At 38.5% G+C, this 23,473-nt stretch overlaps 2 protein-coding genes across 4 annotated transcripts in view; both read right to left on the bottom strand.

The window, feature by feature from the left end:
- The window catches only part of prkar2aa (protein kinase, cAMP-dependent, regulatory, type II, alpha A), a 41,813-nt gene extending 33,663 nt beyond the window's left edge, over positions 1–8,150 (bottom strand). Inside the window, exons 1-2 of one of the 2 annotated variants that reach the window (XM_017411353.3) lie at positions 7,491–8,148; positions 5,899–6,179 (exon numbers count right to left, since the gene is read on the bottom strand). In XM_017411353.3, coding sequence (XP_017266842.1) covers positions 5,899–6,145 — 247 coding nt within the window. In that variant the 5' untranslated portion in view covers positions 6,146–6,179; positions 7,491–8,148. Of the gene's footprint in view, positions 1–5,898; positions 6,180–7,490 lie in introns of both variants that reach the window. The other variant, XM_025004878.2, reaches the window with a different exon arrangement.
- Positions 8,151–10,912: 2,762 nt separating this feature from the next.
- The window catches only part of mgll (monoglyceride lipase), a 35,701-nt gene continuing 23,140 nt past the window's right edge, over positions 10,913–23,473 (bottom strand). For both annotated transcript variants that reach the window (XM_017411292.3, XM_017411291.3), the window contains 4 exons: positions 22,301–22,411; positions 21,728–21,817; positions 18,892–19,107; positions 10,913–17,498 (listed from right to left, as the gene is read on the bottom strand). In XM_017411292.3, coding sequence (XP_017266781.1) covers positions 17,367–17,498; positions 18,892–19,107; positions 21,728–21,817; positions 22,301–22,411 — 549 coding nt within the window. In that variant the 3' untranslated portion in view covers positions 10,913–17,366. The remainder of the gene's footprint in view (positions 17,499–18,891; positions 19,108–21,727; positions 21,818–22,300; positions 22,412–23,473) is intronic.

The raw sequence follows: 23,473 nt of genomic DNA on the forward strand, positions 1-23,473 counted from the left end.
TTTAAGCTAGGATGCAAAAACAAAAACATGACCTCTTAGGGCTGATCAACAGGTATTTCAAAGAAAAACACAAAACCAAAGAATTTTTGTAAAAAAAAAAAAAAATGCAAAAGGCCTGCAGCATCACAGAGCTCATTAGTGAAAGTTCAGTTAACAGACAGAGGAGAAACTAGGCAGATAACCAAAATAAGCATTAGTATTAATGTAAAATTGAAAAATGTTATTTCTTTGCAAACACAAACTGAGTCCAAGTTTGTAAACAACTGTTAATCTCAGCTGTGGTTTTGTAAACAGCAGCAATGATTGGTTGATTATTATTATTATTATTAGTAGTAGTAGTATTTTGAGACAAGGTTCCACAAAGAGGAGTTGCACAGAGAGCCCAGTTGGTCAACTAATTTTTTTTTTTGGCAACTATGCTGTCTGAAAAAAGCTCAACCTAAACCTACTTGTGTTTTACAGTATATTTGCCTTTTTTGCTATTTGAAAAACTTGTCTATAGACACTCTTTCTGCTAAAATTCTTGCCTGTGACTACACTACAAACACCATTAAGCTAATGCTAAAATGTATTCTGCTTTTGTTGGATGACAACCTAAGGGGTTGAAGTAGCTCACCAACACTTAATATAAATACTGCTGTGTATAAATACTGCTGCTCAGCTTATGGCCACAGCAGAGTGTACAACTGATATGAGCTGTTGTGAGCATTTATTCTTCTGTGCTAGTGTGCCTGATGCACTCAGCAACTTTACTCTGTCAAACTGTTTCTTTGTGGCAAGATTTCTATGCCATAGCAATAATTTTCAACACACTGCAAGCAACTAAAAGCACAGGGCATAACTACAGTCCTATAGGTTAGAGGCATAGCCACTGAAGCTAACCACATGGCATCTCCAGGTTAGGCTAAACTGAATGTAAAGATAACAAAACTGATTTAAAAATATCAGCTTTGATTCCCACTGTTCCATGTACAAAAAAATTAGATCTCATTTAACCATGTAAAAGTATATATATTTTACCCTAACGAAATCAGAAAAACACTCTAAAACTTGTTTGATTTGTTACTGTGGAGAACTGCTAATTGATCATAAATCAGCTAAATTCATTATTTTGAAAACTTACAAACTTGAAGGATTTAAAATTTTATTATGCAAAATAACTACTAAATTTAGAAAAAAATAATTGCAGATTTTTGTTTTAATTTATTTTTTTAAGAAATGTGAGAACTCCTAGGAATCCTCTTTGTTAACTTCTTTGCTGCTTTGTTTACTCCACATTCTGACCCATGGTGCATTTTCTGCTGCAGAAGTTAAACATCTTTAACGTACTTCAGAAGGATTCTGGGTAAGGGAACACGAAGGGCAGCATTCTGCGAATCTGAGTTTTTGTGAATTCCACAGGAAAAAAAGACGACATGGTTGACTCAAATAACAAACATGAATGTAGAAACAAACGTTTGTTGTCTGTTCTAGTTTTGAGGAATCAAGTTAAATCATTTTAGAAGAACTGTTATTCTAGTAACACTTGAATAAGAAATAAACACCTGCCTCTACAAAAAGCCTAATGCCCAAAACTTTTGAAATAAAATAATCCTTAACTCTTATTTAAAGGAAACTGTATTCACAGACCATTGCCCTTCTTTTGAGTTACTCAAGCATTTATTATTAAGACAAGATCTGCAGTCCAAAATAAACACCAACCATCTGGAAAGTTTGCACATACTGATGCATACTGACTGTCTGCTGTGATGAAAAGGAAAACACTTCACCGTCTTCTGCTAATGCTGCTTTCAAAATACCAGGGTTAGACAGAATTAAACAATATAATTTGGTAGAATTTTTAAAATACTGAGTGCTGCTTTCTTATAAACAAAGTACTCTTTCAAGCAGACTAAAATTATTTAATCTACCCAAAAATGTTTGAAAATATTAAAACGACCTTTTAATATGTGGAAAACTAATTCAAAAATAAACAGAATCTATGCTTTGAATATTTTGTCTAAAGAGTGACAAAGCTGTGTCATGTTGTAAAAAGAGCAAGCATAGCTGCTTCCACATTACGCTGAGCCTCTGCTTCCGTATTCACATTTTTCATACAGCCACTGCTTTATCTCAGCTGTCTTCCTTATAAAAACATATTTAATTCATTTCTATTACCATCTCTGGTACTTAGTGTCCCTCCATCTATCTTATTATAAATAGCCACAGTCTTGTGAGTCACAGGAGTGTCTATTCATCCTGTGTTTTTCTTGATGAGCACACACTGCCAAAGTGACACTACACGGGCCATACCACTGAGGGGACAAAACAAAAATTAAGAACATGTCAAGATGACACACTTGTTTTGGTTCAGCAAAAAAAGGCTTCTTTAGCACGGCAGGAATTTATAACACTCAGTTTGACGCTCACACATTTACTCTTAAATTCGCCGGAAAACCAGCACTTCTGTGTCCAAGTCACATAAAGCACACACCTGCAGTGATATAAAAGTCATTTCAATCCGTCGATACACCATAACTTAAAGAAGACATTACAATAAATGCATTTTTATGTGCTTGACAGCATATATTTGGGTGCGTTAAACACTATAACCAAAGAAACAAACTCCATTTTTTCACTTTTTGGGCCACCAAGGCTTCAAACTATCCAAGTTTAAAAGCAGTTAGGGTCTAAAGGGGAAATAGCACAGCTACTGCGGGCTTTGTTGTGATGACTGTTTGTCTGAATGCTGAAGACATTTTTGAGGATAAGGGCAACCCAGAAACATTCTGTACACCCTGTAAAATCAACTGCAAAGAAAATATCTGGAAAGGCAGGTCATAAAAGAGTGCTTTGATACTAAGCTGGTGTAGATTCTCAGTTATCCGGAACACGGCAAATCCCAAAAAGATTTGCAAAAACAAAACGGCTTGCATAACGGAGCATCTCATGCAGTTTAAAGCTTGGAACTCCACACTCTCCAGCTCTGAATTGAGAAAGCTCCCCAGATGGGAAACGAAACATCTTCAACTACAGAACAGAAGTAGAGTTCAGTTTTTATTTTAATTTTTTAAGTCAATTTCATCAATACCTCAAAAAAAACTGTGAGAGCTTGTGGCCAAGAGGCATAACACCTCTCCTTTAAGAGTTCTACCTCAAGAGACGACAGTTACTTTAGACATCAGCAGCATTACCAAATATTATATCTCCTTTTGTGAAGCAGCTTAGGCTGTGTGGTGATACTGCTGTGGGTTTAGGCAGCAAGAGAGAAAAAAAAAAAAGACGTCATGCTTTTAGGCAGATACTGTACTAACCATGAGAATACAAGACCAGCTATTTAATTCATTTACATATGAGGCACTGAGCCAGCACTCGCGCACACACCGACTTCCTGCAGTGCAACATAAAGGTTATGAGCACACTGGTGAATCATCATGACTGGAAGCAGCCTTAAGTAACAAGATTAAATGTAATCATGAATTTTTACATATGGACATAAATAAAACTGTTTTGATTGTTTAAAAACTATTTTTAAGTAAATTACAGCTGCATCAACTTCTCCACTACAAAAAGTGGTCAAATTTTCCTCTTTGCAATAACCATAGTTTTTACTCAGATGGTCTACATTCAAAATGTGTCGACGGCCCATTTACAAAAAGTCACCACCACTTCTGCCTTTGTCTCCACAAAGAGGCAGAAACACGTCACCTCTGCGCTGAAGTTAGGGAATGGTTTACTGTTCATGCGCTGCATTCAAAGAGTACATTACAATCGAGTTTTCAAGAGTCTCACACTTCAATGCTAAGTTGCAGGTACTTATTATGTGCAAAAACAAATTTAAATATCTATAGAATTTGCACATGTATTTCTCAAGCTGAACAGTGTATTCTAAAAGCTGGCAAATAACTTAAAAAGTAGTGATGACATTTATCTTAAGAAACCCAGTCAGCTATGTCATTATAAAACAAAAGAGCCACACACACAGGTTTGTATGACTGCTATGCTTTGCTTTTGATACCATAAAGAACCACATTGTGTGAAGATCATCATCATTATATATATACTGTTTAGAGCTGCAAGCAATGAAATTATTATAAGCAGTACAAATGTCCAACACCTGTTGAAACACTAAGAAAAATGGGCTTTACTTTATACACCAATTTTTCAAGTTTAAAATACAACTTTTTTGTCTTCTGCAAAAGATTTCCACTCTCCACCTATAGGCTAGAATAGCGGTCTGGCAAAAGCACATGATTTCTTCCAATATAAAGCCCTGTGTTCCCATCAGAACTGACTGTCCCCTGGGGGCAGTGTACACAAGACTGTTTGGATATTTTAATGTCATGGAAGTCATGTGTGTAACCTCCAGCATGTGGGCGAAAGCCTCTTCCTGAAGAACTGTACCAAAGCTGTATTTTTATTGCTCTCCCTTGAGTGAGGTGTGGAAATACGCAAATGATAGTTAATTGGAATGTACAAAGGTAGAACACCTTCATGCCGTCATCAGGTTGGAATTTGAACTGGCGTGACATAAAAATCAGAACACAGCTACTCGCTTTCACAAGCCCAGACATTCACTTCACTAACACACACTCGTAAATGCAACATTTGAATATGCGAACACATGCACAGAAATTCCTCAGTTGAGGTCACAGCTGTCTGACAGCAGCCAAACTCAACTTGTGTGAGAATAGAAACAGAATGTGTAATCCTCCTTTTACCATAAGGTGGCTTGTACCAATCTGCAGGACTTTCCAGCCCTGCATTCAGCAGAGATTAAATTTGCATGTAAGTCATGATAGAGTCAACCTAAAAGTAAGAATCGCAACAAAAAAGACAAAATATTCCCCTGACACCACAACCAGAAGACACACAAGTTTTTTTCTTTCCCATTTTAAATAGCTGACAATCTTTGATTATGAAGCCTGGCAATACTAAACTGTCCCTCATGCAGAAACACATCACATTATGTATTTTGCTCATTATTGCACTTCTACAAGCACCTTAATGTACACGGTATCAACCATATTGCTGTATTGAGCTCTGTTTATAATCATTTTCTACTGCTAAAAACACCAATTACCAAAGCCAAATTCCTAATGCAAAGTGGAGGTAAAGTCTCAACTCTTCTCCACTCCTTTGGATTTTAACAATAATTTGACAAAATAGAAACCCTTATTCCAATCTGCAGTGTTTTCATTGTGATCATTAAGCATTCAAACACAGAAAAAAAAAGTTTCTTTTTTTTTTTTTACTTGCAAGTCCCTAAATTTTAGAAAAACCTACAACAATTTTACAAATTAGTGTACCAGCACAAGAAAATAGCAAACTACAAACTTTGCTATTTACAGTTTAAGAAAACTGAAATGATCTAGGTCATACTGTTCTTAGCAGAACAGACGAGAGCTGAGCTATGAAGAAGCTTAGATCTTCTGCCAGTCTGTCAAACACAGGGGAGTGATGTACAAGGAACATGGCATCAATGATACTGGGAGTAACACACTGTGGCACATTTAAGGGTCACATTAAACCTGCCTTCACATTTTGCACATAGATGATTTGAAACCCAAAGGATGCATATCTGTTTCAATAGAACCTGCTTGGACTGTGCTTCCAAAACACTTTAAGTTGGCTGACATCTGGGGAACAAGATAGTCTGAATACATACAGAGACTACAGCATAACCCCTGCAGACCCTTACATACTCTTGGACACACAAATCACAGCTTCCTTTTGACAGTTACTACTAAATATCAATGTTTGATGACAGTGAGTTATTTAAAGACTTTAGACCTTGGAATCTATCACCATTTTGAAAACTTAAAAAAAAAAATAAAAAAAAAAATCACCAAACACTCAAGTGTTCTGTGCCATTTTACCCACACAAAAGCTGAAAAGCTTAACAAAGCATTGACTTACGTTCAAAGTCAGAATCGTCATCTTCGTCATCTTCTCCGTTGGATTCTGTTTGCATCGGCTCCCCGTCAAACATCACTCCCTTTCCGGGCTTGCCACCCGTGCTGGACCCATCTTGACTTCTGGAGTCTCGCAAACGGGTGAAGTACTGTACTGCAAAATCCACCAGGTCTGACGGCCTTTGTCGCAGCACCTCCACAGTGTAGCCCTGGAGAAGTTCCGTCAACCCCACTGGTATCTCAATACTCATGGTTGTGTGCGGCTCGTTAGTAACTTTTATATACCTAAAGAAAAAGAAAGAGAGAAAACCTGTTAGTATTTATATGCAAGTGCTGAGTTCTTCATGTGTTTGAACACTGATGCAAAGTGCTGTACAACCACATAACTGTTGATTTAAACAGAACTGACTTTGGTTATTTCAACAATGCGTGACCATGCTCATTACATGATGACAGGTCAGCATGACAAACGGGATGTACATGGATACGCTGATTTGAGGAAAAATTAAGACCTGGCACTCTTTGAAGGAATACAGATCACCCGCTCCCTTTCATGTCAGAGTGTTAAATTAAAATCACCGTATGACCGTTTTGATCAAACCTTATTTGACCAAACATAACAAATTTTAGCTAAATATTGGTAAATATGAGTTATAACCATTTTGTGTGTTTGATAGGGCCACTTAGCTGTCATCTTGAACTGGACTGATTCAAATTTATTCACTTATATATGTACAACATTACAATATATTACTTTCTGAGTGTGTCGTTAAAATCCGTCCAGTGGTTCGTGAGATATTTTGCTAACATGACACACAAACAAACACACACATGCACGGGCAAAAAAACCCTAAACATCATCATCCTTTCGCCTGGGGCGGCGGGCGATAATGATTAAATTTGACAGCTAAAAAAAGGCACACGCTGCCATTTACAGCAAAGCGGCGTAATAAGGTTCACGAAGTGCTGTGACATGTCCCTGAGAGGCAACTTTATCTCGGACTAAGCCAAGGAACACAAGGTTCTCACAGATGCACCCGATAGATACATGTTTGAAAAGGGGGACTGGTCACACAATTAGTCAAACTGTTGGGTTTCAGCAACAACAACGCTTTGGATCGTCAGAAGAAGAAAAAAAAATCAAAAACTGACTTGTCAACTTGGGTGGGAGAACCTAGCTAGCAGATATAGCCATGCTAACAGCGGCAAATATCTGGTTTAGGTTACTGTTCGGGCCACAGATCCAACTGGACCAAACTTGCCGTTAAGTAACGGTTAGAAAAATAAATAAAAATTGAAAAAAATAAACGGCTACAGCAAACGTGTTTCCGTTGAAGCGTTTTTCTCCATCAGCTCTCGGCTATCATGCTAGCAAGTGAGCCACCACCGAGAGGAAACCCTACATCGTTAGCTTGTGTTGTAGTATGGCGCACAGGCTGTACGTGTTAAGCCACATAAAATAAAATGAAAATAATAATGATAAAAAAAACAAGAAAGCTGTCAGGATAAACGTTGTCATGCAAACGTCGCAAGTTGAATCGGAAAGGTCAACTGTTCAACGAGCCACTTTGCCGACACCAACTACGAGTCACTTACGTGAAATTGTCTCCCCGGCTAAACTAGCCAGTCGCCTCCTTCTCGGTGTCTTCCTTGTTCGCTCTTCTTTCGCCTCTTCTTTTCAGCCAGTGTCTGTTTGCCAGTGTAGTGTTCGTGTCGCCCTCGACGAAAAAAAAATCTACTTGTCGAACGTTATAAGCCGTTAGAGTCACCCAACTTCGCCAACCAACGGGTGGCTATTTTTTTTTTTTCGTTGCCAGCCAGGTGTACGAGGATGCTGGCTAAGTTCAGAGGGGAGGGGGGAAAAAAAACCTTGACTTCGCCGCTGCAGCCCAACGTCCACGCACTTGGTGAGGGTGGGACTTAACTGTGGCAGTAAGGAAAGAGCTGGCTAGCTTAGTAGGCTAAGTGGCTGACCAAGTGCCTAGAAACTCCAGTCTTAGCAAAGACGGAAAAAAGTCAGTTACTGCAGGTGACCAAGCCTGAGTTCGCCGATTACACCGTCGCGCCACACCTCCGTAGGACTAACCGCGAGTGCCGCCGAAAAATACAAACTTTAAAGAACGTCAACACATCCGTAAGACGGGCAACAGCGTGAAACCCTCCCCCGCTAAGTTGACCTAACGCAGGTTTTTGCTCCCTCGCGGCGAGGTAAATCCACAGCTCTTCGCGTAGGAATGAACCGCTGGCTGAAAGCGTGAGGAGGCGGGGCCACTCGATGAGCGCAAACCGTTTGACATAGATTGACAGAAATTACGACCAATGGATGTAAAGCGTTGTAAACTGATACCCAATTGGACACAGCTACGAAGTTGGAGGCGGGATTAAAGGCAGAACTATATTTGTACACTCTGAAGAGAGCCACACCCACAAAGGTGGCCTTGAGCTCTTCACAGACATCTGAAGAAATATTAGTTTATTAAAACAAAACTCCAACAAATCCAGCGTGCTTCTATCTATGAGTTTAATTTATATGAAAATGCACTTACGTTGCAACTTGTAGAATACCTCACCTCCCATTAAGCCAAAAAAACCCTGTGAAATAAAATAGAAAAACACTAAAGTCTATCAAAAATGAGCTGTATTTCAAATTTTCCATACTTCCAATGTGTGTCATAGGTCAATTCAGATTACACAGCTGCCATTATCCCCTCAGTATATCTATATATATATATATTAAAATGTGTGTGGGTGTGTTTAAATCAAATTTTGTTAGAGCAAATTCCTCCGCCTTATTTTTAATGAACACTCAGCTTTGCTGCAGGGCCACTCTTATCTCCCTCCACATCTGCTTCAGCTTACTCTGAGTAAATCTGATAGTTTCTCTCAGCAGAAACAAACCTACGTGCACTGGGGTCACTGAGATCCAGTTAACAGTTAACTATTCTGAGAAGTTTGCGAAGAGCCACCACCTCTTCCATTTCTAATTCTCACCTTCTATCTGTCACTGAGGTAAAGCTGTTGCCATGGCCACAAAGAGCCCTTATTTAATTCCTTGAACTGGTTTCTGATTGGCTTAGGCCTTTGTTTTTAACTAAGGCGGAGGAAAACCAGACCTCCGGGCTCCCCCTGCTGGGAAAACAAACTTAACATAAATCAATTCGTTGCCAAAAGAAGAGTGGCACAGAATCTAGGGTCAGGTTTACAGAAAATGTGTTCTTTTTTGTCATAAATGGATTATGTTGCCAGAGACAAAACATAATCTGGAAATACTTCCCACAGAATTAAAAAGTCTAGAAGGATGACATTCAAAGGAAGTGTGACATTCTGTATTCTGGCAGCCTGGATGCTGGAAGTTGGTTGTTGCTGAAATCAATTAGCTTGTTGTGAAACTTACTGTCATGGATAATCCCCCCTGTTTGCACTGTATCACTGCATTGCCCACGGGAATGCATTTTTCTGCACATCTCCCTCCGGAGACCCACGAGAACAAGGCTCAGTACACAGTTAACGGAAAATGACAGATTAATATTCTCCTTCAGAGTGTGGTTTCAGGTCCTGGGTTTCCTAGAAGTGTTATCTTTTGGGAATTGCTATTAATGTCATTTCAGAAGTGTGTCAAAGAGAGCTGCTAGCCTGTATTTTAAGAGTAAAAGGGAAGGGGGGAAACTAGAACAGACAAGGGAAAAAGCAAGCAAGAGGGTGAAAAGGATAGCTTTAGTGTGTGAGTTTTGTGTTTTGTTTAAGTTTAATTTTTTTATGAACTTGTCTGTCCAAAAGTTTTTCACTGAACACATAAAAGCCTTTAGTTATTTTCAGAAAGCAAATAAAGAAAAACCTAGATTTGGATTAACGATAGGAAAATATACTTACAGTGACAGTAGTTGTCTGTAGACAATAAATAAAGCCAGATAATTATAGAAACTTAATTAAAAAATAACATTAAATGACAATGCTATCTAAGTTTCTTATGATTATATCTGAAGATATAAAACAGTTGCACTTGGAGCACTAAGTTTAAGCAATGAAGAAGAAATAAAGACAAAAAAACATATTTTCAACCTAATGCATGTTCTTAAGCTTTTTGCTCAAAACAAGTTAGCAATAAAAATAGTTAATTCATGCCTTGAATGAACTCCTTGTGTACTAATTCTTATCAACACATTCACACAAACCACATTCATACAAACTGAACTTAGTTTTACGAGTCAATGCTGCCACCTACTGGTTAAAAAGAGGTATTTAATAACCGAACTGTTGGGAGCCTCTGATCCTCTCCTGTTTTCTAATATTAGTCTTTATTTTTGTTCACAAACATCACCAGAAACTGGATGTCCAGAAGTTTATTATAATAAGTAATATTCTACCTCATTTGGCTGTATATATTACTGCATAAGAAGTACTTTTCTAAACCCAGTTTTACCAACTGTGGCATTTAACTAAACCCAGGAAGTATTTTACAATTTTAACTCAATATCTGTAAAACTGATTTAGTTATAGACTTATTTATGTTGGCTAATGTCAATTAGCTGTGGCAGCCATCTTAAATAGGACTGAGTCCAACAGTTAATCAGTTGTAGAGGTACATCCAGTGATTATTACCTGAGAGTTTCGTTAAAATTTGTTCAGTGGTTGACTAAACTGTTGACTGCAAATAGTTCATGGCAAAGTTTTAAACAAATATCTGCAATCTTAGTGCTCAGAGTTGGGTATCAGACTCAGATACTACCACAATAAATTTTAGATTATTAACTGTAAAACTGACTGAGTTGTAGTCATTTTCTGTCAAATAGGAAAAAAGTGTCCACAGGCTGCACAGGAAGTATCACTAGTGTTTATAACTACAAAAAAGTGGAATCCATCCCTGGCATTTCTTATACATAAAAATATCTCATCTTTGTGAAACATTAAAAGCCACTGCTACATTTGTTTTGCAAATAAATCTAGAAAAACTAGCTTGAACATTTAATGTAATAACAGGAAATAATCTGATATAGGAAAAGAAACGTCAGTCTGAACAGTTTAACAGTCATGTGGTTTATTCTGAAAGGAGAGTATGGACCTTGTAAACAGATTAGCAATAAACATTGTCACAATAATGAGATTTAAAAGTGGTTTTATTTTTACGTTATTCCTATATACAATGTCCCACTTGATACAAACTGTCAAATGCTGATAGTCAACCTGTGAAGTGATGACATTATACAATACATTAATTAAACTCTGCACAGGATGACTTTGTTTTAAATACCTGAATTTGAGTTAAATTGTAGTTTGGAGCACACTGTCTTTAGAGGTATGACAACAACAAAGGTCACATTATAGATGGATGCCAGCACTGAATTGTTTTTTCAAACGTGCCCTTCAGTATGTAACCTGTTAAAACAACCAACACAGAACTTTACAAGGAAGACTCGAGAATGCTAAGATTAACATTAACCTCTTGAAGGTCAGGACACATTGCTTCTACAAACCCATAATTGAGCATATGATAAAGTACGTCTGTGCACAAACATGTCAGGGTTTGCTTTATATCGATGTTTCACAATATTTAGAAAAAAAAAGAGGGCAATCCTGGCAGTGCAGATTCTACCTAACGTCTTACTGGAATGAACAATTAGGGTCTCACCTTTAAATGTTTTTTGTACAGGTAATGCATTTAAAATATTTTTCATTTCGATAGATTTTTAGAAAAATTAGAACCAGAACTGATTCATGAAACAGTGTTTTTCTTTTAAGTAGAGTGCAAAATAACAGTATACCACCAGTAATAACAAAACTGTGAAATAAAGGTTCATCTCCAGCTCTGCCACAAACAAACAAAAAAAAGACCTTTTTGTTCATCCGATTTACACATTTCTTGTTTAAAGGTGCTCATTGCTATGTCATGAAAATGACAAACAAAGAAATCCTTAGGGGTTTTTTTTATATCGATGTTAACATGTCCTTAAAAAAAGAAATTTGGAAGAAAGTTTGTGTGCAGGGCTGCCAACGATCACGTGTGTTTGTTTACCTTCAGAAACAGCCAAATGACTGAAAACAGGTGAACAACAAATGGAAAAGTCCAACAATTTTGATGAATTTGTTACAATTTTAGGCTCAGATTTGTTGAATAAAGTATGCAGATACGACTCCACGTTGTTTTCAATGAATTCAAGCAAGAGCTTTGTTTACATTGACTGCGTACCTGCATCACAGAATTACAAATCAATTTATCTGGAAAATTATTGGAGTAAACGGCATCATTTGATGTAGTTCACGATAACTTTATGTTGGATTTCAAAGTTTGCAATGAGAACCTTTAATGTTTATTCCCTGTCACATATATTCAACCTTTAAAAACATGCAAGTCAGATGGTTTCATATTTTTGCACATGACGCACATCTGTATTATTCTGCAAAGTATTAATTTTTCTATTTTTATTGACATCCAAAAGGGAAAAAAAAGAAAACAACTAATATTATCTACCTATTTTGCAGTTATGTAGTGGCTCAAAAGCCTTGTCTTTATTGTCAAGTACAGTTTTGAACATGTTTTTTTAACAAAAATGATAATATACACAATCATCAGCATGATAAGGCACACACAACACACTGACACAACATATATATGGCCACAAACATCTCCTAACTTGTATTTCAATAAAAAAAGAACCCAAATTAGTCTTTTTTTCTGTGAAAATCTTTATTTTGGTGCTTTCTAATTTCACCTAAATGTATTCAGTTTGTTCCCTAACTGAAGGTTTTATGATCAGATAGAGTTAAACAAAAGAGTTTGATGAAAAATTGAAGCTCACATTGAAAGCAATATCCCCCGAAAACACAATCTGTAAAGTAGTTAAGGACGACAAACATTTTGTAGAGTAATAATTCTTGTCCATAAAGATAAATCTGATGGTTTGAACATTCAAAAAGTTCTGTGTTTCTAAGTTTTTGCATCAGGACATTTCACATAGGAGTACATTGTTACATCTATGCAAACGACCTCAGAAACAATTTAATACATGATTGAAAACAAGTTTTCATGTCTTAAAGTGTTACAGCAACCCAAAAACAGGATGAACTGTGGTGTAAAAAGTGTCTTTTTACTGTGTCATCAGTACTTATGTGTCAATAAGTAAGAATTGTTTCTAAAAAATACTATAGACATGATAAATAAAAGGTATGCAAAATACAACGCATTCTAGATTTTGTGTGGTTACGAATGCTGTTTTAATATACAGTGTGTTACAATAGATTAAGAAAAACAATCTTTCATAAAACCAGCAAGGCTTGAGTTGGAGTTTTGTTCCATTGTGCATTATCAGCCACTAAAATACCACCTGGCCTTTAGAAACTTGAGTTCAACTTTATCAGCCTGGATCCTCCAGATAACGCAAACATAATAACAAACAAGTTCAACTCTTGCTGAAAACCTGAGCACTGATCAAACTCGTGCGAACGCAGCGCCGAGTCTTTCCAGTACAAGATAATCTCATAAACCTATAAAAAGACTGGCCTGTCCTTTTCTTAGAAACAGTCATCAAGTCGAGAAAAAGAAAAAAAAGAGTGAAGAAGGAAAGAAAGAAAGGCCCTATTGATGAACCGGCAGACCAACTGAATTTGGCTTTGTCACAAAAGCTGCAGCTCCCTCAGGATTCAGCTGCTCTCTGTCGTCGTTATTTTCTCTTCTTTACTCAATACAGAACTTCTGTCCTGGCTCAGACGGATCTCAACAGTCGAGTGGATTACAAGTTATCAACGGAGCATTTTGTATACGGCTATCTTTGAATGGGAAATCTGCACGCGGTGCATGTCAGCGAGAAGCAATACTGGAGAGAGAAGTGGCTCGACAGGATGTAAAGGCTGTGCTGGGTACTGCACATGAATAAGGCAGTTATGAATGACAGCTAGTGAAAAAGTGGCCGACGATGAATTTCTTGCACCTCTGTTCAATTCAAACATGAAATGGAATGAAGAAAATGCAAGGAAAATGGAAAAAAATCTCCACAAATTTCCTCCTATTTCATTTGAACAGTGAAATTTGGAATTCAGAGCGTGCGGCTCTGATTATTCTCTGTGAGCTGATGATGCTGGGTATTTAGTCTATTATCTCAGCACTCAGACAAAAGGGAATCCTCAGAGCAGCAAATGGACAACAAGCCCTGAGAGCGCAGACCCATCTGCCATACTTCACACAAAATTAATGAAGGCATTTATTTTTACTGAGTGATTTTTTTTTGGCAGGGGAAGGGGGGGGGGGGGGGGGGGGNGCTGCCATGGTTACTGTCGTCGTCCTTCCTCTTTCTCGCTCTCTCGCTGCGTCTCAATCTCCCTCCACACGCAGCGCAAACAATAGCAGTAATATCCACTCACGTAGTCTGACAGGTAGGGCTTTTTGAAATGACACAGTGAGCTGAAGTCATTGTGCCGATGCAGTGCAGCAGGGGAGCCATTAGGAGTTTGAATACAGTCAGGACTGTGCAGCCTTTGTGTGTGCTGTGTCTGCTGCAGCCTAATCAGGAGTAGATTCTATTTGAAGTGCTCGTGGTTCTGGTCGGGGTTGAGGGTCTAACTCCTGCGGTGAATCAGGAATACATTACATTTCCATCTATATCTGCACCCAGAGCAATACTATCTGATGTTTGTTCTGCCAGAATTATCTGTAAAACCTGTTTAAAAAGATAGTGGATGCATGTAACTCCTACTCCTATTGATTCTTTTATACTTCTTGCATTTTTTTTTTCAAATATTGCAAAAAGAATTGCCCTGAGAATGCTTTTAGCAATTATTTAATCTAATTTTCCAATGCAACAGGCAAAGATTAGCCTGAAAAAATAAGCAACCATTAAAGTCCTAGCATTACTTGAAGAAATGGCATGCAATGTGCCAGAGTCTGGGGCTTAGATCACGTTATGTTGAGAAATAACAAAGTCAAAGCCGTTTTGGGCAAACCTTGAAAGGAACTTTATGCGCAGTCTTATGCAATATTGTGACATGCCATGCTCAGAGTACGTGGTGAGGATGACTCTGAGCTAACACTGCATCAAAGTTTAGCTCAATATCTGTTAAGCTGACTGAGTTCTGATCATATTTTTCTGTTTTCTAAGGTCAGTTGGCTGTGGCAGGCCATGCTAAATTGGACTGAGTCTAAAACACATACACCCAGTCATGACTTCCAGAAAGTTTCAGTTAATTTTGATAACAAATTTGCACAAAGTGGTGGGATACAGCAGTTAGCCGTATTTCCAACTGAACAAGAAACAGCTGCAAGGCGAAAGAACAAAATATATAAATATTTAACGTGACTGATGGATCACCATTTGTGGCAGTGTGGGTGTCTGCGTACAAGATTTCTGAATCTGTAACAGAACAAGGGTGTATGTGATGGACAGAACAAAGAGCGCTCGTTACCACAGGCAGACAAAAAAACAACAAAAAAAGGAAGAAATACAAACAGCAGATGCAACGCAGTGAAGCAGGGTGAGTTGGGATGAAGAGACTTAAAGTCTATCCGTCTTGTTGGGATCACCCTGGTGATCAGACATGTAGATGGAATTAAAAAAACAACAACAAAAAAACACTGCTGCGGGACTGGTGCTGAGGCTCAACGTGACTACCGGTCACCATGGATACCACACCATGTCCCCTACACTTTCTGCATGAGTTGATGATTAAAGAAACACAAGCTAAAAAAGCCAGGACGTGTTCTCTGTTCTCTTCTGTTCAACGAAACGAACACAAAGCCTACAAAAGGGACAAATGTAAAAACAACAACAAAGGCCAGAATTCTCACAAAAATCCAAACCTTTTATCCTCCATGCTTGAAGCTGCTGTACAACTTTAAAAGTCTTGACTCTGGAATTTTTCACACACTCGACGGATTTGCAGAACTATCAGGTAGCAGTAGCTGCTAATTACAGTCTGCATGACAATACATAATAATGGTGAGCTCAGTGTGTGTCTGCCTAGCTGATAATTAAGGAGCTACCAAAAATAGCAGCTATTGTGAACTTATTGCTAACATATTTAAAGTCACAGTTGACTTCAGGTATAACAGAATTTATGGAGACACGAGGAATATCACTCCACTCGGTCCTGTACTTAGAGCTGTTTGGTATAAAAACCTTTTAAAGCAGAAAACAGCTTTATTCTGAATTTGGGGTTTTATTTATGTTATGGCTAATTAGCTGAAAAATGAAATTAGTACTTTAAGGTACTTTGTAATCACAAAACAAATGTTTTTATTCCCACTAACAGTGTGGTGTTTCCATCTCGTTTTCCAGCTGGAGTCTGATTTAATAACAATAAGCATCCAAAAGCACGAGTCTAACAGCGAAGTCAACCACGGCCCTAAATTAAAGGTCAAGGGGTGCAAATAGAAGAGGACATTTGACCCTTGACCTCTTATATGATTCCCATCTCCACAGAAAGTCATCAATAGTTAATTCACCTCTACAGACATGTCAGGAAATGATTAAAACAACTAGAAAATGATTGATTATTGTTCACCCTGTTAACAAATATTAAAAGCCCTCAAGTTGGCTCATTAGGTGGAAAAGGGGGCCTAATAAATCTTCTTTAGGACTGATTTTAAACTATTCCTTAGCCTGAATTTAAATGGACAACAGCGACCTATTAAGAATGTTTCTGTGCCAGCCATCTGTCTTCAGGTCAATCATCTGTCTGCGGACCAAACAAAGGGACGTGTGGGAGAAGACAGGATTGTTATAAATATGCAGGAGTTTAGAGAAGAAGTTTTCTGTCTATAAAAGAGGGAAGCTTGGCATTTAGGGAGGAGAAAGGACAAAACTTCGGTCAGAACACAGAAGAAACAAACTATTGCCACCGTGAGCTGACAGCTTCTCTCAAGTCATCCAACCTGAACTGATCTGACAGCATCTCCAGACCTGCTGTCCTGACCTCTGACCCTGTTTGTGAAAGGCAGATGAGCCAAAAGAGAATGCCCCGTTTGCAGGTTAACAATGTGTTTGTGATTCGTTTTTCTTTTATTATTTTTAAACGTGATTCGTTTATTTAAACCGGAAGGTGGGAACGTCATTATTGCACTTTGAACCTTAGCTTATTGTGATTTAAGCTTGACTTGATTCACTGCACACAAAAGCAGTCCTGTAAAAACCAAACAAGCCCATCCGATTGAACACATGAGGCACATCCCTGATTTATTATTTTTTTTTTTTTCAGGTTTCGCTGGGAGAGTGACTACCGCTGCTGAGTTTAAAGAGTTTCTGACACCATTGTTTAAAATAAATCTGTGGTTTGGCCTACTGAAACACAGATAAGGAAGAAGGTACAGCAGATGCCCAAAGGATTGAGTTAATTAACCTTTCATACAGAGAATATAGTGTTCATCTCTTGGAAGGAGGAATGCAGTAGTATTTTTACTCCTGACAGGCTTCAGGAAAGTACGCAGGCCCGGTGGGACAAGGTTGTTAGTTTTCTTGGAGCGCTGACTGAGTTCTACGAGTTAAAAATCTACAAGCCTTGCTGCTGTGGTGTCGTCGATGCAGGAAGTCGCTCTGTGATCCAGCTGGTCACGTCCTTCAGAACGGACTCGGCGACCTCGGGGAGGTCATGGTGGAGCGCATGGTAGCCTCCTTCGTAGATCTGAAACATATTTCAAAGAAATGACACTAATTTAGTAAAACTGAAACAGCTAAGAACAGGTATTTTGTTTAAATTAAAGAACGTTTTCTGAAATTGAAGCCATTTGAAGAAGATCATGCACAGTAGGGCCTGAATAATCTGGGTTTAAAGAGTCAAAGTGAACACAAATTCACTGTATGAAGCTAAAAGAATAAAGGCCTTGCATTCCTTGAAGGAATGCATATTGCCCGCAGCCTTTCATGCCAAAGTTTTAAACAAAGATCATCCTAAGTTGTAGCCATTTAACTATAAATTATGAGTTAAATGGAATAATGAGTACAGATTATGGGTCAGACTGTTTACAATGCTAAAGTCTATGTTCACACATCTTGTGGGTGTGCAGCTGAGACCTCAAACAAAGATAATTTCCTCCCAAATCATTAGTCTGGAAAAAAAGAAGCTTGTGTTAAAATGTTAAAAACATTTATATCCTCTAATACAAAACTGTCTGTCACTCAGAGACTCAAAGGGAAAAAAACAGAATATGTTTGTGTTCAGTTCTGGACTCAGAACCTGCCTGGGGTCCAGATTTAAGTGTCCTTTTTCTGAACAGTTCCTGGCTACAGTATGTTATTTAAAAATAGATATATTTTTTTTAAATCCCAGACACTTAACTACTTTTTATTCTTATTTAAAAGCTGCTATTCTTCTGTTTCATTACACATGTGATAAAGCTCTGCCTGAGCCTTGACTCTTTCCTGCCGTGCTGCAGGAGAGACGAATATTCAGGACAGTCTTCTCTGTTCAATTATCTTCTGTCTCATTTTTCAGCTCTAATTTGTCCTCTTTTGTGATAAACCTTCTAATAATACAGTGTGCAAACCTCCCTCTCAAAAAGACACATTTTGCAGATGAGAAACAGGTTGTAAACAACTATCAGTCTGTTATTCATCATTCAATCTTTCAGCCACTGAAAACTGTTTTTGTTTAAATGTCAAGAGGCTCATTTTAGTTGCTGATCGTTTCCACATAATCTACATGTATCAAAGCAGGTTGCTGGGAGGGGAGCAACTGCTGAAAGTTGTTTTTTATGTCAAAGAAATAATTAAACTAAGATGCCAGACCACAGTATAGTGATAGGTAACATTATTTTCTTTCATATTCAATGAAAAGATATCCTCCTTCCTTATTGACAAAAAAAATCTTTCAAGTTACAAAAAGGGGGAAAAAAAAGGCAAAACTAAATCTTAAATAATAGAAGTTTTTCTTGAAGGAATGCCAATGTTTTAAGCAAAGACACTGTGCTCAGAGTATGTGTTGTGTATTAATCTCAGTTACTACCAGATTTGTCTTAGATTAACCCTTTACCTTCTGCAGCGGCTGATAATCAGCTGATAAACAAGATCCTACACACCTTGAACTTCTTGTCAGAACTTGCGACGTTCTCGTACATCATCTTGGAGCCTTGGATTTCGCAGAGCTTGTCGGCGTCGCCGTGAAGGAGCAGGAAGGGCCAGCTGATGGACGGGATCTCCCTCTCGATTCGTTCCGTTGCCGCCATCAGCTGCATGCCGAACGACACCCGTAACCTGCCGTGGTAGTTCAGCTCGTCGGTGTCGTATGCCTCCACCTGGCAGCAGACAAGGAAGAGTTTCAGGGACAAAACACAGAAACAAAAACTGCAACAAGATTTCAGAGAAAACAAGAGCAAACCCCCAATGATAAAACAGAAACAAAAGCATTTCTACATAACGCTAGAAAAACCACCGCTTTCTGGATTAATTTGATTTATGAAAGAAGTTTTGATTACTGGGTTTTATGAAATGCAGCCGAAACATTGTTTTGATTGTTTTGTGATTGGGTTTGGTTTAGCGTTGTTGACATTTGGATGTTACAGTACTTTTCATATTCATTAAATCATTTGGAGACCCTCCTACTGGGATCTGATCATAACAGAGGACACCAGTCCCAGCAGGAGAGAAAAGTTTCATCACAGTGTTCATCAGCAACAGATGTACTTCACAGCATTCAGGAAAAAAAAACAAAAAACATTAAAACAAAACAGCCAAACAAGAGAATATTAGGGGGATTCTTTAATCATCAGTTTCCAAATCACATGAACTCAAATGACACATTCACTGGGAGATACTGACTAGAAAATTTGACGTTTCTGTGAAAATAAACTGTGAATGCTGAGGGCTGCTAAAAGCTGAAGTAACAAAAGGGTAACTAAAATTAACAAAAGGCTAAAAAGTAGGAAAAGCCTGGTTATGAGTTAAAAGCAACAGGATGTTAGCTAAAGGCTAAAGGATAAAAGTAACATAAGAAAACAAAAATAAAACAAGTATGCTGAAGCAGAGTTCAGAGAGAACGATGTGTTGTGTTCTTAGGTTCACACAGTTCTGTTCGGTTCTGTTGCTCTTATTACTTCTTGTCACTAGAGGGCGCTGCTATAACAGAGTGAGGCAGGAGAGTTTGTATTAAAGGAAATAACAGAGTGAGCTACAGGAGGAACGAGACAACACATTGTTCTGTAATGGTGTCTGGGATAAGTTTAACCCTCATGTCCTGTTTTATTACTACCTCAACCACACGGCGTTTTTGAAGGAAGTGATCTCACTATGTTCCTGTTGGGTAAAAATATTTGTAAATGAAGTGAAATATTTTGAACAGGACAAAGGTTACAGAGAACAAAGGTTGTTGCAACCATCTCCTGAATGAGCTGAATTTTTAGTCGATAGACTGCAAAGATCTTACAAAATAAATAGATAAAAAAATAAAGAACAAGAAAACAATAGTGTGAATAATACAATAAGTGTTCTTTAAATTTGCGATGCCCAGACTACCTGAGGCCTCAGCAGGATAGTCTTCTAATCCCATACAGTTTATTTTAGGCATTTAAAGAGTCTGTAAGCTATTTGACCTTTTTGTGACACCTACCACCATTATAAAATGACTCCACACACAGACAGAAAAGGTTACTGAGCAACTTCCATCTATCCCTCCTGTTTCTATCCTTGTGGGGAGCTGGTGCCTAGCTATTTCCACCGGTCGCTGAGTCAAAGTTGGGGTGCATCCTGGACAATTAACCTAACATGCATGTTTTTTAGACCGCGGAAGGAAGCCCACGCGTGCACGAGAAACCTGCAAACTCCATGCAGGAGTCAAACCTGTGACCTTCTGCTGCACCACACAAGCCTTATTCAGCAACTTTATGTTTATTTACAGTGATCCTACAGTGGGTGCAAGAGGACCCAAAACATGACAGAGAACAAAAAAAAACTTGCCTCCATCACCTGTCTGTATTAAAAGGATGACATTTTAAGTTATCATGATTTTTGTGTTTGCATGAAAAATGTCCTATTTTGTTTTTAAATCAGATAACCCATAGGCTTGAAAAATTAAGGTGTTTTTTAACTGATGACCTGCAGGTCAAGGTGTTTGGTTTTTATCTGCATTATTTGCTTGTGTCCCTGTGGCCTTCAGAGGCGGGCTGCTCAGACTGATTTATAGAAGAGTCAGAGACCTCGTGAGAAGATTGATGGGGGGTACAAAATCTGGTCAGCGAGCTTTCGTTTATTTCTTTGAATGTTTCTCTAATTTCTAACTCGAAGTTCAGAAAAAAAACAACACTTTTATTCCGTCTTGCAAGTAAAAACCAGAAAACGACAGCAGAGAGCAGTCTTGTGAAACATTCTGCCACAGAAGCATACATCTGTCTCGTTTTGCTTTGATCAAATCTTTTGTTTCGGGCCAGTTTTATCTGTTGTGTTTATCTGTTATTGTACGTGGAAAAAAAAGCCACGACTTCTCCGAAGTGACTGTAGGAAGCGTCAGTAACAGGATGTGGGACTGTGCTTCTACAAACACAACGCCGCAGATCAGGTTCAAACACAAACATGTCCTGTCACAGGTGTGCGGACGTGACTGTGTGTGTGTTGTCGGCTCTCCGGCGGTTAATCTGTAACACTAAGCGTGCAATTTGGGTGTGAGACAAAGTAAATAAACCTTGTTTATAGTTAGACATAAAACAATCCTACGGAGCAGTGTACATCTTAAAAAAAACTCAAAGCATCCCCCGGGGTGGTCTTCATCCTGAGATTGTCCATACTTAGACACACACTTTTTCCTTCGACCTTCTGAGTTTTTTTTGTTTTTGTTTTCCACCTCATCCACATCTGATATTTCAATTACACACAACAATGCAGTGCGCAGTCCCAGTCACGTGCGGCCCAACATCTGTCTCTCACCTGCTTCTTGTCCCGAGACACCCATTTGGATTCGATGGAGCCCAGAGGCAGGCTGGGCAGCATGTGGTTCAGGAGCTTCGCCACAAAAACCTGCAAACAGTTATCAACAAAAGCATGCAGGGAATTTCAGTTTATTTGACACAGCCATCAGGAATGCTGAGGTTTTGTTTTTTGTTTTTTTTTGTTGTTGCTTGATTGCTCAGATTCTCAGTTCTGTTAAAAAGCAACTGTTTCATGTTTCGGATCCGTGCCGAATTCAAGAGAAACGCAGATTTGTTCCCGTTAAGGAGGAAAAACACGTCTCATCTGCTTCCACAGAGGTTTATGACACCAATTTAGACAATAGTTGGCCTCGAAACAATGACACGCTTGTAGTGTTGATTCAGTAAGTGGCAGCTTGACTGAAAAAAAGACACAAAATGATCCTCGTTTTCACCGACGACAGGCCGGAGTGAAGCGAGAGAAGTGACTCCTGAGGCAGGAGAGGGGAGAAAAAAAGCAGTGGTTCCCAAAGATGGCGTTAGAAGCTGAAAGTTTGGGAGCATCTGGTTTAGAGAGAAAATCAAGAGGTACCTTGAACGGTGTGACCGAATCTGGGCTCATCTGGACCATCGGCGCTATCAGAACCACTCCTGCGAAATCACTGGGTCTCTCACAGGCTGCCAGGATTGAGATGGCACCACCCTAACAGGGGATAAACACAGATTATATATAAGTCAGTCAAATTACAACGTGTGTTGTGTTGTTTGAGTACTTTTTGATGGCGTCACATTTGTTTTTAAGTTCTAGGCAGTTAATTAAAGGATTAATCTTCAGCCTTCAGGTTTCTGTAGTGGTTCTGGGTAATCTAATGCAGACATTCAACATAGCATAGATAAAGAAGAAGTTCATACGCAAAATCTTGCCTCATCCTGTTACAATGTATACTTTCAACACTTCTGATCTGGCCACAAAAGCTTCACATAAGGAGGAAGCAGGTGACTCCTCTGAAACGTGCAACAGTTTCAGATCCACTCTGCTTGTTCTATATTTCACTTTTGCTTGCAAGTGGTTGGGTGCAGAAGGTAAAAGCACACAGTGCCCAAATGAAATACATACAGTTAGTTTTTGTCAGAAAACCTAGGAGGTTTCCATCATGTCAGGTAGATGCTGTCCCACACAGAACCTGGGGGCTCATGTTAGGATTTTAAAACTCTTACGGGTTATTTTGACACTTCTATTCTGGAGATGACGTGGATCTGCATATTTCACCTTTTCTGCTGAGACATGGCTGAGGTCTGTCTATCTTATGAACATACTAAGAAGTTAAGAGCATTAAACTCTTTCAGTGACATCTGTATTGCTGTCTAATTCCAGTGAGGCTGTAATATTCTCTAATAATACTCCAAGTGTCATCATGCTCATTTATCACTTGTTATACAGTGAATCTGATAATATATATATATTTTATTTTAACACAGACAGTTTTACAGATATTGAGTTAAAATTTGGTGTAGTAGTAGCTGAGAATCATCCTCAACACATAATTCTAGAGCTAACAGATGAACGCACGCTGACCGACGTCATGACGTCATTGATTTAGTTAAAAAAAACGTTGTTTAACTTTCGGTTCTTCCCTCGACTACTCTTGAAAAACAGAAAATAAAATAGCTTCTCATCGCAACACCTAATTGGTGTTAGACTGCATGTAATCTGTAGTGGATCGAGTGCATCATATGGGTTTGCAGTGAACTGTTGTAATATTTT

Source organism: Kryptolebias marmoratus, linkage group LG8, assembly GCF_001649575.2.
Source record: "Kryptolebias marmoratus isolate JLee-2015 linkage group LG8, ASM164957v2, whole genome shotgun sequence".
Taxonomy (NCBI): Eukaryota; Metazoa; Chordata; class Actinopteri; order Cyprinodontiformes; family Rivulidae; genus Kryptolebias; species Kryptolebias marmoratus.